Here is a 15,924-nt window from a genome sequence, read left to right as displayed (position 1 = left end):
CATGTGTGTGTGATACTTAAAGATCATAGTGAAAATCCATATTTGATTATAATGAACTTTCGCTTGAGAAAGTGACTCATTCCTGTCACTACTCATAATGTCATTAGCACAGAACTTCTTGTGTACCCTCTTATCAGCTTCACCCATTATTGTGATAAACAAACAAAGCATAGCACCAGTCAAAGGAGCTATGTTGCATTTGCAACTATTACTGCTTAATGACCAATTTGCATTATGAAATGCTGTGGGAGTGATGCATATAAAATGAAAATCAACATGTTGAAAAGGCCTTTGACAGAGGATGACTATAATATGGAACTCTTTCCTAATAAAACTGCTTTCAAGCTACAAAATGAATTTCTATTCTATTAGAGTGTAAAGCAAGCCTTCAAAAATATTTCATATAATACATTATGTTGTATCTTTCTAGATTTGGTATTGGTTCCAGGGTCGTAATGACATAAGCCAAGGGGAGTCTTGAAGGTGAAAAGGATGTTAAGATTGATAGAAGGAATTTTCTAGGTGCTGCTTGAGCCTTAGAATCAGGAAATAAGTTCAAAAGAACCTAAGACAGGATGAAATGCTGAGAGAAGCCTGTTAATAGTTCAAAGTCGGCTTGATTTTGAGTGAGGTTTTATGTCATTGTGGCGTGTAGTTTTCATGTCTTAGCATGGAGAGGCTCTTGTTCTCAAATGCTGCCATGTTTCTCAGTCTAAAAATTGAGTTAATAGTGTCTCGTCTTGCAAAGAAAGTGACATATCCTTTGGGCATTAGATAGTATCAGTGTCTTATCTGAATTCTCTAGAATTTGGTATCTTTTAGAGTCTCCTGTGTAGGACTCAATAAATAATATTTTTTTCTCAGTATTTTACTTTTTAATGAAGGGTTGTATTTTTTAAAAAATACAGGCTTGATATATGTTAGATCCAGGCAAATATGATTTTCACATAGTAGAATATCTATAAAGAAAAATTATTAAGAAAAATTTTGGATGCTTAAAAATTTTAAGTATCCAAAATTAATTTTTTAATTTTGGATACTGAAAAATAAACTAGATACATTCTTGTGCTCAAGAAACTTGTTATCTAATGGCAGATACAGATGTGAAAGTCCTTGCTTACAATGATAACTATTGCTAATATGTTTAGGTGCCACAAAGATTTATGCAAATAGATGGTTAAACTGGTAAATACAGTAGAGCATGAAGTGTTTTACAATTAATATAACTTTTCTGAATATATTTGGGATAAATGCTAGATTTTAGGGGTGTAGAAGAGTAGAGACTAATTCCTTTTTGAGGAAGTTACTTTGAAATTTTTTAAAATAAATTTTTTATTTTGAGATAATTGTAGATTCACGTACAGTTGTAAGAACCAACAGAGAGAGCGCATGTACTTTTTACTTGTTTTCCTTCAACGGTAACATCTGGCAAAAATAGTATAATATCACAACCAGGATATTGACATTGATACAGTTAAAATAGATCAACTCCTCTTCCATCCCCTGGAAACCACCCGTCTTTTCTGTGTTCAATTTTGTCATTTCAACAATCTCATTTTCAATCAGAATAATTCTCTGGAGATATATGTAGGTTCTTGAGCGTTTCAGTAGTTTATTCCTTTTTATTGCTGAGTAGGTATTATATTTAGACATGCTACCATTTCTTTCACCATTTACTTGTGGAAGGGCATCTGAGTTGTTTTCAGTTTTTGGCTATTAGGAGGAAAGCTGCTGTAGTCATTTATGTACAGGTTTTTGTGTGGAGATTTTTGTTTCTCTGAGATAAATGCTCAGGAATGCAGTTGCAGGGTTGAATGGTACTTGTATGCTTAGTTTAAAAAAAAAAAAACCTGCCACACTGTTTTCTAGAGTAGCTGTATTTCATTTTACATTTCCATCAGCAATATATGAGTGATCCAAGTGCTCCACATCCTTGCCAGCACTGGGTGTTCTCAGTATTTTTTTATTTTAGCCATTCTGATAAGTGTGTATTGATATGTTATATTGGTTTTATTTTGCATCTTGCTGACAGCTAATGAAGTTGAACATCTTTTCATATGATTAATTGTCTTCTGTATGTCCTCTTCAGTGAAATGTCTCTTTGTGTCTTTTGCCCATTTTCTAATTGGATTTTTTTTTTAATATTGAGTTTTTAGAGTTCTTTATGTATTTTAGATGCTATTCTTTTGTCACATATGTGGTTAGCAAATATATTCTCCCACTCTGTAGCTTGTCTTTTCATCTTCTTAATAGAGTCTTTCACAGATAAAAAAGGTTTTAATTTTATGAAGCTCAATTTATTAATTTTTCTTTTTAAGGCTTTTTTGGTGTCAAGTTTAAGAACTCTGTCTAGTCCTAGATTTTGAAGATTTTCTCCACTTTTTTTTCCTAAATATTTTATAGTTTTATGTTTTAAGTCAGTGGTCCATTTTGAGTGAATTTCTGTGTAAAGAGTGAGACTTAGGTCATGGTTCATTTCTTTGCCTATGGTTGTCCACTTGTTCCAGCACCAGTTGTTGAATAGGCTGCCCTTCTGCCTTGAACTGCTTTTGCACATTAGTCAAAAATTAGTTGTGTGAGTCTGTTTCTGGGTTCCTGATTCTGTTCCATTGATGTATATGTCCCTCTGCCAATACCACACTGTCTTGATTGCTGTAGCTGTATAATAAGTCTTAAAATTCAATTGACTGATTCCTTCTTCTTTAAAATTGTTTTAGCTATTTCAGTTCCTTTGCCTTTCCATATACATTTTAGAATAATCTTGTGTATATAAACAATGTCGCTGAGATTGTGGTAGGATTTGTATTAGTTCTGTATATTGGTTTGGGAAGAATTGACCTCTTATGTTGATTTTTCTGATCCATGAACATAATATATTTGTCCACTTATTTAGATACTCTTTGCTTTCTTTCATCAGTGTTGTATAGTTTTCAGCATAAGTCCTATAAGGTATTTTGTTAAATTAACACCTAAGACTTTAATTTTTTTGAGCGATTACAGGAAATCAAACTGTATATTAAAGGATACAATTAAGTGAAGAAGAGGGGAAGGACATTCCAGACAAAGGAAAAAGCATATGCAAAGAATCAAAGGCTTGAGAAAGCTGGGGTATATATTGGAGTACAGAGGGAGATAAGAGACTCAAGCAGTCAGTGGAGCCAAATTGAAGCCAAATTGCAAAGGACCTTGATTAGGAAAAGTTTTTTTTTTTTTTTTTTAAGGCAGTGGGAAGCTATATGTGATATTGTAGTGCAGTGGTACTATCAGATTTTGTTTTCGTGTTTGTTACTCTAGTAGCAGTGAGGATATATTTGATGGGGTAAAGGCTTGTAGCAGGGATATGAGGTAGGAGGATGCTGCAGTAGTCCAGCTGAGAAATGATGAGGCATGAAGATAATGAGTTCAGTTTTATGCATGTGTTTGAATGTTTGCAAGCTTTTTGAGTGTCTTTTGGGCATCTACATAAAGTTTATCAGTTCTGTGAGGGTGGAAATTATGTTTGTCTTATTCACTACTTATCTCTAACAGGAAGTACAATGTTTAAATACAGGTCTGTGATAGATAAGTGTTTAATGAATGAATGCATGAGTTATATGTCATTAAGCAATTGGGAATATGGGACTAGACTAGAGCTGGGAGACTTGCCTAGAGATACGTAGTGAATCGGTTTTTGGTGTATATTTAGATAGTTGATAATCTAATCCACAGAATAAGATTAAATAATTCCAGGGGAGTATTTAGAATTAAAGCATAACAGGCTGAATTTGGATCCCAGTCAAAATAAGAATATAAGGGATAAGTAGAAAACTGAAAAGGAGTAGTGGTTGTGGCTTGATGAGCACGGTAATATAGATTCAAAGCTCCATTAAGGAGATGCACACAAGTCATATTGGGATAATGACTACAAAGAAGGTTTGGATTTCGCAATTAGGGTAGCACTGTTGTTCCCAAATAAGAGTTTAATATAGTGGTTTTGGCAAGTAGAAGATAATGTGAGAAATATGATGGAGAAGGAAAGAAGAACATGAGGTAGCTTGGGGTCTAGGGAAGGTAGGGCTGTTGCTGAGCACAGCATATGACAAGGAGGATACTGATGGAACAGTCTTCCTGAGGAATTAGGAGACGAAAGCTTCAATAGAATGGTGAACAGATTTTCCTTGTATGGTAACAGGAACACTGCTATAGATAAATTTAAGGGAAGTTTGTGGGATTTTTATTTTCTAATTAAAATTTGGTTAATTTTTCTTTTATTTTAGAAGTTAGGGCTCTTGATGATGTTAGTAAATCTGTGTTCTTTTTCAAGAATAATTTTGAGATTGTTTTATTTATTTGCCAATTCAAAGTAATTAATCTTTGCCTTTCTGGGGATGTTCTTATTTGGACTAATTAAGTTAAAAACGGTTTAGTATGAAATATATCTACTGATGCTCCCATTATGATTAACACACATAAAACAAAAATATCTTTCATTTCTACAGATAATTTCTATGTTACATGGGGAGCTCGACATAATTCAGGAATAAGGTCAGCCCCAGGACAACCTTTGCCTCCACACGGAAAACCACTTGGAAAACTAAATTCTGCAGATCTTAAGGATGTTATTAAAAAGGTATAATATGAATCATGAATTTGAATTGGGATTTGGTTATGATTAAAGCCATTTTCAAAATACTTATTGTAAGTTTTTTGAGGGCATGAAGTGAAAGATCTTAGAATAGGCAAAACTGGTCCGTATCTTTTGGAATTTAGCCCAATGTGGCAGATCTAAGTAGGTGCACATGTACTTACACAGATTAGTGTAAAATTGCTAGAATACATGCTGGAAAAAGGTATCTGAGGTTGGAACTATTAAAAAGGCTTAATATTAATTGGGAAATATAACTGCTAATATTATATTAACAGTTAATATAACATTAACTGCTCATTCTAGAGCAGTGGTCTCAAACTTTAGTGAGCATTAGAATCACTTTGAGAACCAGAAAATATTGATGGCTGGATCCCATCCGGAGAAGTCTGAATTCAATTGGTACTAATCTGAATCTGAAAAAAATCAGAAGAAAATCCCAATTTCTGAGAGGCTTCCAAATGATGTTGATGCTGCTGGTTCACTGAAACTTTTAGCAGCACTGTCCTATGGAGTTTTGTTTGTTTGTTTGTTTTGTTTTAGAGATTAATTATAATAAGAAGAAACAGTATTATATATGATGGCTTTAAAAATTAATATTTATAATGGAAGTTAGTATGGATTTTATATCAAGAAAAGTCTTTCATGGTCCAGTAAATTTATTTGTTTGCCTGGAATGCATATTGCAAAGTTTGGGAATGTGCGAAAGTTGTTAAGTATGTGAAAGCTGTCCTTTCTCTCGTTCTTCACTCTATCACATAGCTCCTGGCAGGGCATACTACCTCTCTGTGGGCTTTTGATTCATTGCTGAGCTGTGTGTAAGAACAAGAGTTCACAAAATATCTTTAGGCAGTACATTTTGAGAGTTTGGGGATTGTTTTATAGTCTGTGCACACTGATTTGGTGTGTAACAAGTGGTAAAAATTTGAGAGCTTTTGAAGTCTTTATAATTAACCTGATATCTTACACTGCTTTTTACTAGTTATATTAATGGTGTTCAAAAGTAACTGACTGTTGTGGACCTGTGAACTTGTTTGACATCATGTAAATTTTTCCTTAGAAAATGCCATAAAGCTGGATTACTGGATAGATAAAAGAGTGTGAGACAACATGTATTTACTTAACCCCTTTTCTTGAGGGCACCAAAAATATAATCTCTTAATCTAGATAACTAACATTTTATTATGTAATTTGGACTTATATTAATTATGTAATATGCTTTGTGATCTTTTGAAGGGTCTTGTTCATTATGGACGAGAGAACCAGAATTTAGATATTTTACTTTTCCAAGAAGTCCTGGAATACATGTCTAGGATAGACAGAGTGCTGAGTTTTCCTGGAGGTTCACTTCTGTTAGCAGGATGCAGTGGTGTAGGTCGTCGGACCATCACTTCTTTAGTCAGTCATATGCATGGAGCAGTGCTGTTTTCACCAAAGATTTCCAGGGGATATGAACTGAAGCAGTTCAAAAATGATCTCAAACATGTGAGTGACTCACTGTCTTTTGTTTTATTTGGTTTTAAATCACAGTTATTCTAAAAGCCTTGAAGACCTTTAAATCTGTGATATGCAACATAGTCTTTAATTTTGATGATTGTTTTCTCCATGATTGTTACAAAATTATGTTTTTAGCTCTCAGCACCCCAGATTATGGGATGTTACGTGGATAGGTAAGATAAACAGAAAGATGGCATTTAGGACATACGTAGGTATATTTAAAAATTATCCTCTAGCTTTTAATGTCCTAGATGTAAAATAGTTAAATTTCCTGCCAGTAGTATTTGTTTATGAACTGGATTTACTTTCCAGACTATATGGCTAAAGTTTGATTACTCAAGTATCAGTCAAGAAAAACAACGTAGTTTACATACAGAATGAACGTTTTTACCTGTGCCAAAAATATTTAATGGGTACCAAAATGTATTTTCTTATTGTGCAGGTGCTACATCTTGCAGGTATTGAAGCACAACAAGTAGTTTTACTTCTTGAGGATTATCAGTTTGTACATCCTACATTTTTGGAGATGATCAATAGCCTTTTGTCTTCAGGCAAGTAAATGGGTTCTATTTAAAGAAAATAAAAGTAATAATGTAAAAATTATTCAAGTAAAGTGATCTTATATAAAATTATGTTTCAGAGAACACTTGGCATAGCTTTCACTAAAGTGACATGGGATTAAACATTAAACGTGCTCAGAGCAGGAGAACTGAGAAACCCTGTTTTTATGAAACCAAGAGATTGTGGAATTATATAAAAATGATGATTAAATATTGAACATTGATGAATATACTGAAAAATTGGCCCTCTTACACACTTTTGGTGGGACCATTATCTGTTATAAGCTTTTAGGAAAGTTATCAACCAGTACTTATTTAAAAAATGTGTTATACCGGGCTTCCCTGGTGGCGCAGTAGTTAAGAATCCACCTGCTAATTCAGGGGACATGGGTTCAAGCCCTGGTCTAGGAAGATCCCACATGCTGTGGAGCAGGTAAGCCCGTGCGTCCCAACTACTGAGCCTGTGCTCTAGAGCCTGTGAGCCACAACTACTGAAGCCTGCGCACCTAGAGCCTGTGTTCCGCAACAAGAGAAGCCACCACAGAATAGCCCCTGCTCGCCGCAACTAAAGGAAGCCCGCGCGCAGCAACGAAGACCCAACGCAGCTAAAAATAAATAAATAAATAAATTAATTAATTAAAAAAATATGTTACACCCTTTGATACAGAAATTATATTATGTGTAGAAATTTAACCTATAGAAATAAAAGAACTAGTATGTAAGGAAATATGTAGTAGAATTTGTAATAAAAATTTGATAGAACCTCACTGTCCATCATTAATGGAATTATTGAATAATTATAATATGGCCTTAAATGTGGTTATATAATAGCAGATATATTTCAGATATATGAGGTCTCATATTTCTCGAATTGTGTTATACTCTTGTCTCTGGAGCCACCTGACCTTTTTGGTGATTTCCTGAGGAGAACACCTGCAATTTCCTGCAATTCTTCCTTTTCTGAAGAACTTACGAAGTTTATTATAATCTCCTTATAATGCATAACCACTGTTAGTAGAATTAGTAGGAGGTAGCTTCGTTTTAAACTTGGACTAAGAGTATTCTGGTACTTAAGTACAGAATAAACCTTGTTAAAAGCTAGTTTCAAGTATATGAACTGTTCCATTCTAGGGACCCGAGGACAAACTTTGCATGATGCTCATGCTCCACTCAGGTTTTAATAAATACTTGTTTTGTATCCTGCTAGGTAGACTCTGGGATAAAATAGTCTTTTTTTTCAGAATTTAACAGCTTTGGTTGAAGGAAACATTTTAGTTATAAAGTGAGGTATCTACACGTTAGTGCCCAAATGAGAAAGACTCTAGTTAGACAAGCGGTAGGTCAATTTCTGTCAAAGTGAAGGGAAATGGTATAGTGAAAGTGGTATGTCTTGAGCAAGCTTGAAGTGTTTGCAGCCCTTTTCATAAATAATCTCTTCTGATTTTTAAGGTGCACATTCCTGCATATTGCTTAAACTGTTACCAGATGGAGACTTTGTTCATTTTGGCTGAGATAAACTTGTAGGCCAGATATATACAGGGTTTTTGTATTTTTGTTTTGGTTTTAATTTGTGAAAGCAAACATCCAGATAAGCATTAACCCAGTAATTATTTTTATTTAGATAAATTGGTCTTTTTCTCAAGATATAATAGCAAAAATCATAAATAAAGTTAAATTTTGGTAAAGTTAAATTTTGACAACGTTTCTGGCAAAAAAAAAGTATTTGAAAAATAGTTTCAGAGAAAGTACTCAATAGGCCTTTTTGTCTCTTTTTTGTATTTCAAATTCTTATTCCCTATAGAGTATGTAAATAGAGCTAGATTTCTTTACCAAATTTAAGAAATCAAGGGTATCCTGGTATGGCTGAAATTTAGAGGAAGACATAGAGCACATTTATGTGTGTATACGTTTGAATATGTACATGCTTGGTGGTTGGGGAGCAGTCTGGTACCTCTGAGATGAGCCTAAAGAAAAGTAGGGATTCAGACTATGTTGGGCTCTACATGAATGCAGCAAAAGAATTTTCATTTAATCTTATAGTCTCTTGTGAACTACAAATATATTGGTTTAACAAATATTTATTAAATAACTGGATTTATGGTGGTGAACAAGACAAGCTTCAAGCCCTCTATCAAATTCTTATAGTCTTAATCACCTTTGATTTGACTTTCATCATTCTGTTATATAGTAGCAGGCCATGACTAGTTCTCCTGATTTCTAGTACAAGTTCATTCATTGATTTGATCATTCATTTGTTCATTTATTTAACAAATATTTATGTTTTAGATACTTTGCTAAGAATGCCCTAAGGTTAATATTGATCATGATCAAATATTTGCCCTCTGGGAATTCAGAATCTAATTGGGCAGGAAAGGGAAGTAATTCATTCATTATTAAATGATGTGGTAAATGCTAAACAGTGATGTTTGGATATTATACACAAGAGAAAAGAGTCCTTTACCTAGCATGTGGGTATTCAGGAAAGGCTCATGGGCATAGCAGTTGACAAAGTAGTGTCTTGAGGGATAAACAATAATTTTAGGGGAAGATAAGGGGCAGAGGAAGACTGTGGGTGTAATATTTCAGGAAGAGGGAGTATTTCATTAAATTTTTGGAACACAAAGAAGTTCATTGAGGCTAGAATACAAGGTCTTGTGGGGTTGGGATAGAGAAGGACTTGGAAAAACAGATAGATGGCTAGATTATGAACTGTCTTTAATGGTTTGCTTAGGAGTTTGAATTTTATCAAATGAAGGCTATAGATGTAGATTTGTGGATAGTATAGAGGGTGATAGGGTTTGTTTATTTTTGAAAACAAAGCTTGAATGACATCAGATTATTTGATACAAAAATAGAAGAAATATTGTGTGTGTAAAATGTGTTTTGAATTAGTGTAATACAGGTAAAACTCAAATGTAATGTTCTGTAGGTGAAGTTCCTGGACTCTACGCTCTTGAAGAATTAGAGCCCTTGCTGTTGCCTCTTAAAGATCAGGCTTCACAGGATGGTTTTTTTGGACCAGTCTTCAATTACTTCACATATAGTAAGTGCCGTAGAAGTCATTAATCAATTTAAGCTATGTTTCATGTGAAATAAATACCATTTAATTTGCCTTATTTTCTCATTAGCAAATAAGTAGCAAATAAGTAGCATAAAGGCTAACCTATAATAAAAACAAGTTAGCAAAATTTTAGTGAAAGGGAAGGGTGAAAGTATGGTAATGTTCTTTGGAGTATTTACTTTGTTTCCTTTGTTTTCGTATGGTGAAATTTGTGCTTTAGTACCTCCTGTCTTAGAGAATTATTGAACTATTTAGATTGTGCCAGACTCTATAATGTTTTTTTGAAACTAAAGAAAGTTTGATTATTACAGAAGTAGTTTCATGTGCACTGTAGATATCTAAAATTGATGAACAAAAAATAAGGCAATGATGGCAGCACCCAGACGTGACTATTACATTGATCTTCTTTATTTTTCTAAAAGAACATTTATTATTGATGAAATAGAGAAAGTTGTTAAAGAGCTACCCTTCCTTCTGTCCACTTCAAGTTTACAGGGAAATTCTACTACACCTTTAAGAAACAGATCATCTCAATGCTATTTTAAACTGTTTCAGAACATAGAAAATAAAGGAAAGTGTCCACAATCATTTTTACAAAGGGAAGATGATATTGACATTGAAACAAGGAAAAGGTATTTCTCCTAAAAGAAAACCAGAGATCAGTTTTGCTTGTGAATATTGAAACAAAAATCCTTGAAAGAAAAATTACAAAATAGAATCCAGTATCACATTTGAAAAGTAACAGCAATATCATACCTTTCTGGATCTTTTATCCTAGCATACACACACACACACACACACACACACACACACACACACACACACACACACACACGTATTTTTTAACCAAAATAAAAATTATACTGTAATACTGTTTCATAGCTTGTTCTTTTTATAAACAGCTCCTACCATCCCATTTCAGAAAATTTTAATTTCATAAAACCAGACCATATATAGGTTTCTTCAATTATTATTATTGCAATATTCCAAGAGTATAATTTTCTTATTTTTTTAGGAATTCAACAAAACTTGCATATTGTCTTGATAATGGATTCTGCAAATTTAAACTTCATAATAAACTGTGAGAGTAATCCTGCTTTGCATAAGAAGTGCCAGGTGTTGTGGATGGAGGGTTGGTCAGATAGCAGTATGAAGAAAGTAAGTTTAATGTTTAAATATGGAAGTAAAAAGTAAGCACATTTTTTTTTAAAGTTATTGATTGTCACAACTTCCCTTTGGTGTTTATTATAATATTACCTTAATTGTGGCACTGAACATCTCTCATAAGTTTGAAAATAACTCTTGTCTTCATACTCTTGTGTTTGATAGTTTAGTTGAGTATAGAATTTTAGATGGAAGATTATGTTCTTAATTAAGGACCACAGAGATATTATTGTACTTTAAAAATTTTATGCATTTCATTACTTAGCCTATTATAGGCTAGCTTATGATAAAAATATCACAGCAATAATATTAGCTGTTGTTTAAATTAAAATTTAGATGCTTTTTTAAAAATCTGTCATTGCTATGATATGTGTTCAGAGGGGGATGAGTTTAAAGTGTGAACTTGTAGCACCATCTCAGCTGGAAGCCTTTTATATTGCTTCATTTGAATGAATAATAATTTTCAATATTGGCTCTTTGAATGATACTCATATTCCCAATCATTCATTTCTTTCTTTTTGTATAGTAGAAGTGCAGACTAATGCCTGTCATGATTCAGAGGAAGGAGTGTAATTTGAGATAATAGACAAGGTTTTAGAGTTGAGATGATATTTTAGTTAGATTTCAGTAAGTAGATAAAGGAGAGGAAAGTTATTCTAGTCTGTGGAGGCCAATGAACAAGAGGTATTCATTAAGAAGTAGTAATTATTGGGTGCCTAATACATGCCACTATTCTATATATTGGGAGTATAGCAGAGAAAAGAGAGACAAAAGTCCCTGCCCTCATGGAATTTACATTCTTTTGGGGGATACTTGGGGGGAAAGCTTTCTAGGTGAAGAACCTGAGATGAGAGCATGCCTGGTGATTCTGAGGATCAGCAGGAAGCCAGTTCATTTGTAGCAGAGTGATCAAGGGGGAGAGTAGTTGCAGATGAAGTCAGTGAAGTAAGAGAAAGGGTAGGGTGGGGCTTTGGACGCTATTATAAGGATTTTGGCTTTCCTGGAAACAAGTAAGGGATCCCTTGGAGGCTTTTGAGCAAAATTATTCTAATGTTTTAATGGTAATACTCTGGCTTCTGAGCTGAAAATAGACTATAGAAGACAAAGAGGAAGCAGTCATAAAGCTATTGCAGTAATCTGGCGAGAGACAAGGATGGCTTGCTCTCAGGATGTAGTGGTAGAGGTGGTGAGAAGTGGTAGATACTGGGTATGTTTTGCAGTAGAAACGATAAGATTTGTTGACACATTGTAATAAGGTGTAAGGGAAAGTGAGGAGTTAAGGATACCTCCAAGTCTGTTGGCTTGAGCACCTGGAAGGATGGAATACCTGTCAGTTGAGGGGAGACTCTGAGAAGAACATTTTGGGAGGAGAATATGAGGCTTTCAGTTTTAGATGTGTGAAATATGAGGTGTTAGACATCTGAGTTGGAAGATTGAGAAGACATTTGGATATATGAGTTCAGGGGAAAAGGTCAGGCATACAGGTAAAATTGTGGGAATTATCAGAATATAGGTGGCATTTAAAGCTGTGAGAAAAAATATCACTAAGGAAGTGAATGTTGGCAAAGAGAGGAGAGATGCAAAGGCTGAACTCTGGGGCACTTCAACATTAAGAGGTTGAGATGAAGAACAGGAACCAGCAAAGGATACTGAGAAGGGACTGCTAGGGAAATAGGAAAGCAGGAGCGCGTGTAGACAAGTGAAGCCTAGAAGCCAAGTGAAGACAGCATTTCAAAGGAGTGAGGAAGGATGAATGGTGACACAGGAAGGTAGACAAGGCCTGGGAACTGATCATTGCATTTAACAGCATGGCGTTCATTAGTGACTTTGATAAAGCAGTTTCAGTTAGTAGTGGAAAGAAAACATATTGAAATGTGTTTCAGAAAGAATGAGAAGAGTGGAGAGTGAATATGGTCACCTCTTTTGAGGAATTTTGTTATAAAGTAGAAGATAAAAATGGGTCAGTAACTGGAGGAAGTGGGGGTAAAATGTTTTCTTTCTTTTTTAAAAAAATTTTAAGATGAGGCAAGCTGTAACATTTTCATACACTTTTGGGAATGCAAAAAGAAGCAAAACATGTATGTTACATGAAAGACGGGAAAATTGCTAGAGCAACATCCTTGGGTAGTAGACAGCATATGGGTCTATTGCACAAATGAAACGATTAAGGATAGGCCTTTGCTTGGAGAATGGAAGCATTATCCATAATAACAGGATGGGAAGCAGAGTACAGGGGCACAGTTCCAAGTAGGTGGGCAAGTGTGGTATGGGAAGTTTTGGACACTTCTGGATGTTTCTATTTTCCCAGTGAAATAGGAGGTAAGATTATCAGTTGAGAGAAAAGTTGAGGGAACAGATTTTGGAGTCTTGAAGAGATATTAGAGCATATGCAGAATAGTAGTTTGGAAGAGGGAAAGAGTGAAAGAGGTTTAGGAGAATGGAGTATAATAGCTAGGTGGCATTAAGTGTTCATGTGAGGTTAGTGATTATAAAGTTCAGTGAGGCCAATCAGCATAGTTGTGTGTTTTTTCTCCAGTTACATGTGCACTCATAGGTGCAGACCTTCAATAGGTGGTGACTTGCATTTAACCAGGATTGGGGCTTTGCTTTGCTACTCGAGTATGACAAAGCGAGCGAAGGCCAAGGGAGCTGAGAAATTATGGTAGGAAGATGGTGAATGACAGTATAAAGGTTGTTAAATTAGTAGATTGTAGGTCTTGGTGGAGTCTGAGGATGATTGACATTGCAAAGGGAATGAGCTGGGAAGACAGGAGTGTAGTGGTAGAAGAGTGGGATGTTTGAAAGTGAGATTATGAAATGATTGCAGTTACTGTTAATGACAAGGTATCAGGATGTGACCCTTTGAAGTGGGAGTGAGTGGCCAGGAAAAAGGTGATAGAAAACAGAAAGAGAAGAATTCAAGGAATCGAGAGGTCAGGGTATTAATAGGAATTAATAGGGTTAATATACTTATTCAATTCTTTTTAGAAAGTGCCATTTTTATCCCCAAGGAGGGAGAGTGGTGGCAAAGGGGAATGTGGGTAAATCCAGGCAGGAAAACTTTGCTAATGTAGAATATTGTTTAGGGACAGAATGTTTCCCACCCCTCCCAGCTTTACTGAGGTATAATTGACACATAAAATTGTATATATTTAAGGTATACAACATGTTGTTTTGTATATTTATATGTTGTGAAATGATTACCACAATCCCGCTAACATAAGGGATAAACTTACTTTTAAAGAAAGTAAGTTTCCAAAGAAACAAATTTCCATTGATTTAAAAGTGTATATTTAAAATATTCTCACAGTTGCTAAGTGTTTTTTCAGAAATCAGTGAAAGTATTTGAAAAAAAAAAAAATTCTTTGGCTCAAGAACCATGGCACTTTCAAACTCTCCATTAGTTAAGGAATCTTTTGGCTTAATGGTTTATGCAGTCTGAGAAATTCAGAAAATGATTTTTTGACCTAATTACCTAGATTACTTGTACTTCCTCTTGTTAGGAATGTTAACTGTATCAGGTGAAAGAAGTTGAAGGTTTTGGCTTAATTTTAAAATTTCAGAGTTCTGCTTATTTATTTTCTTTTTTCCAGAAATAGAGTTTAAAAACTTTTTTTGTATATTTTAAAATAGTATTCTTCTTATAAGATTATAATATTTTCTTTAATAATGATGATATCTGTTCATGAAACTTTATTTTCTTATTTGTGATAGTGGCAAAAACCTAGCTATAGACAATAGATAGTTTTTAGAATTATCAATTATGTTGATGGCAGTTATGTTAATTATCAATTATGAAATTATTTTTGTTTACTTTTAGTTATTTCTTATTTAAGAAAGCTAAGCTTCCTTCCTATTCCTTTAAGCCATGAAGACATTTTATTAGTTTGATGCCAAGTAAAACATTTATTTTATTATTTTGTGATTTTAAATGGCATATGTGATTATTTTCTAATTCAATCAAAAATGTAATTTTCTTCATTTCAAAAAGTCTAATCATTTTTCAAGTGAAGATGTTGAAGCTTTTCCTATGTGCTATTAATTTGCAATAAATTAATGGTTGATATGTGTCAAAATCTTGACTAGGAAATAATGTCCTCTAAAGAATCCTAGAAGAAAAGTTCAACTGAGACTGTTTTTTTTTTTTGGTGTGTGTGTGTGTGTGTGTGTTAAAGGTTTTTTAACCTCTGACATTGGATTTACTTAAACTTTTTTCATACTAAATTGAGGTTTAAAGAAATGCTCTTCCTATTTTAGATACCTGAAATGTTATTCAGTGAAACAGGTGGTGAAGAAAAATATAGCGATAAAAAAAGAAAAGAAGAAAAGAAAAAAAATTCAGGTAGTATTTTGATGAAATTGATTTTATGTGATTTTTATTGATGAAATAATTCCTGATTTCTAATGTTATAGATCCATTAAAGATTCATGATGATTATGAATTGGAATAATGCTAAACTAACTAAGTTAGATTTCTTTTGATGCAATCTAAACTTTAAAGCCCTCTTTTTTTTTTTTTTTTTTTGACTTTATTTATTTATTATTTTTACTTTTTAAAATTTTATTTATTTATTTATTTTTGGCTGTGTTGGGTCTTTGTTGCTGCGCTCAGGCTTTCTCTAGTTGCAGCGAGTGGGGGTCTACTCTCTTCTTTGTGGTGTGCGGGCTTCTCATTGTGGTGGGTTCTACTGTTGCAGAGCATGGGCTCTAGACGTGTGGGCTTCAGTAGTTGTGGCATGTGAAAACCCTCTTTTTTTAAAACTAATGTTTATGTCATTTCATATAGGACCTAACAGAATATCTATTGTTTAAAATTAAGACATTAGAAATTTACATTTTTGACCCAAATGATCTAAAGGACTTACTTATATAGGGTTTTGGGCTAATAGCCTAAACTTTTCATATTAGCTTATCACTTAGATATGTCAAAGCACTCAATTCATATGCAAAACTGTGTTATGATTCTTTGAGTATGGACATAATATTTTCTTAACTATAATGCTCTCATTATTTTCTCC

General features: G+C 33.9%; 1 protein-coding gene across 4 annotated transcripts in view; it reads left to right on the top strand.

Annotated features, from left to right (window-relative positions):
* The window catches only part of DYNC2H1 (dynein cytoplasmic 2 heavy chain 1), a 358,559-nt gene that overhangs the window by 91,213 nt on the left and 251,422 nt on the right, over nt 1-15,924 (top strand). For all 4 annotated transcript variants that reach the window (XM_068554132.1, XM_068554131.1, XM_068554130.1 and 1 more), the window contains exons 48-53: nt 4,479-4,609; nt 5,861-6,109; nt 6,564-6,672; nt 9,611-9,724; nt 10,758-10,900; nt 15,164-15,248. In XM_068554132.1, coding sequence (XP_068410233.1) covers nt 4,479-4,609; nt 5,861-6,109; nt 6,564-6,672; nt 9,611-9,724; nt 10,758-10,900; nt 15,164-15,248 — 831 coding nt within the window. The remainder of the gene's footprint in view (nt 1-4,478; nt 4,610-5,860; nt 6,110-6,563; nt 6,673-9,610; nt 9,725-10,757; nt 10,901-15,163; nt 15,249-15,924) is intronic.

This window comes from Eschrichtius robustus, chromosome 11 (genome assembly GCF_028021215.1).
Source record: "Eschrichtius robustus isolate mEscRob2 chromosome 11, mEscRob2.pri, whole genome shotgun sequence".
Taxonomy (NCBI): Eukaryota; Metazoa; Chordata; class Mammalia; order Artiodactyla; family Eschrichtiidae; genus Eschrichtius; species Eschrichtius robustus.
The sequence above is the reverse complement of the archived record's forward strand: the minus strand, read 5'-3'. Positions and strand labels throughout refer to the sequence as shown.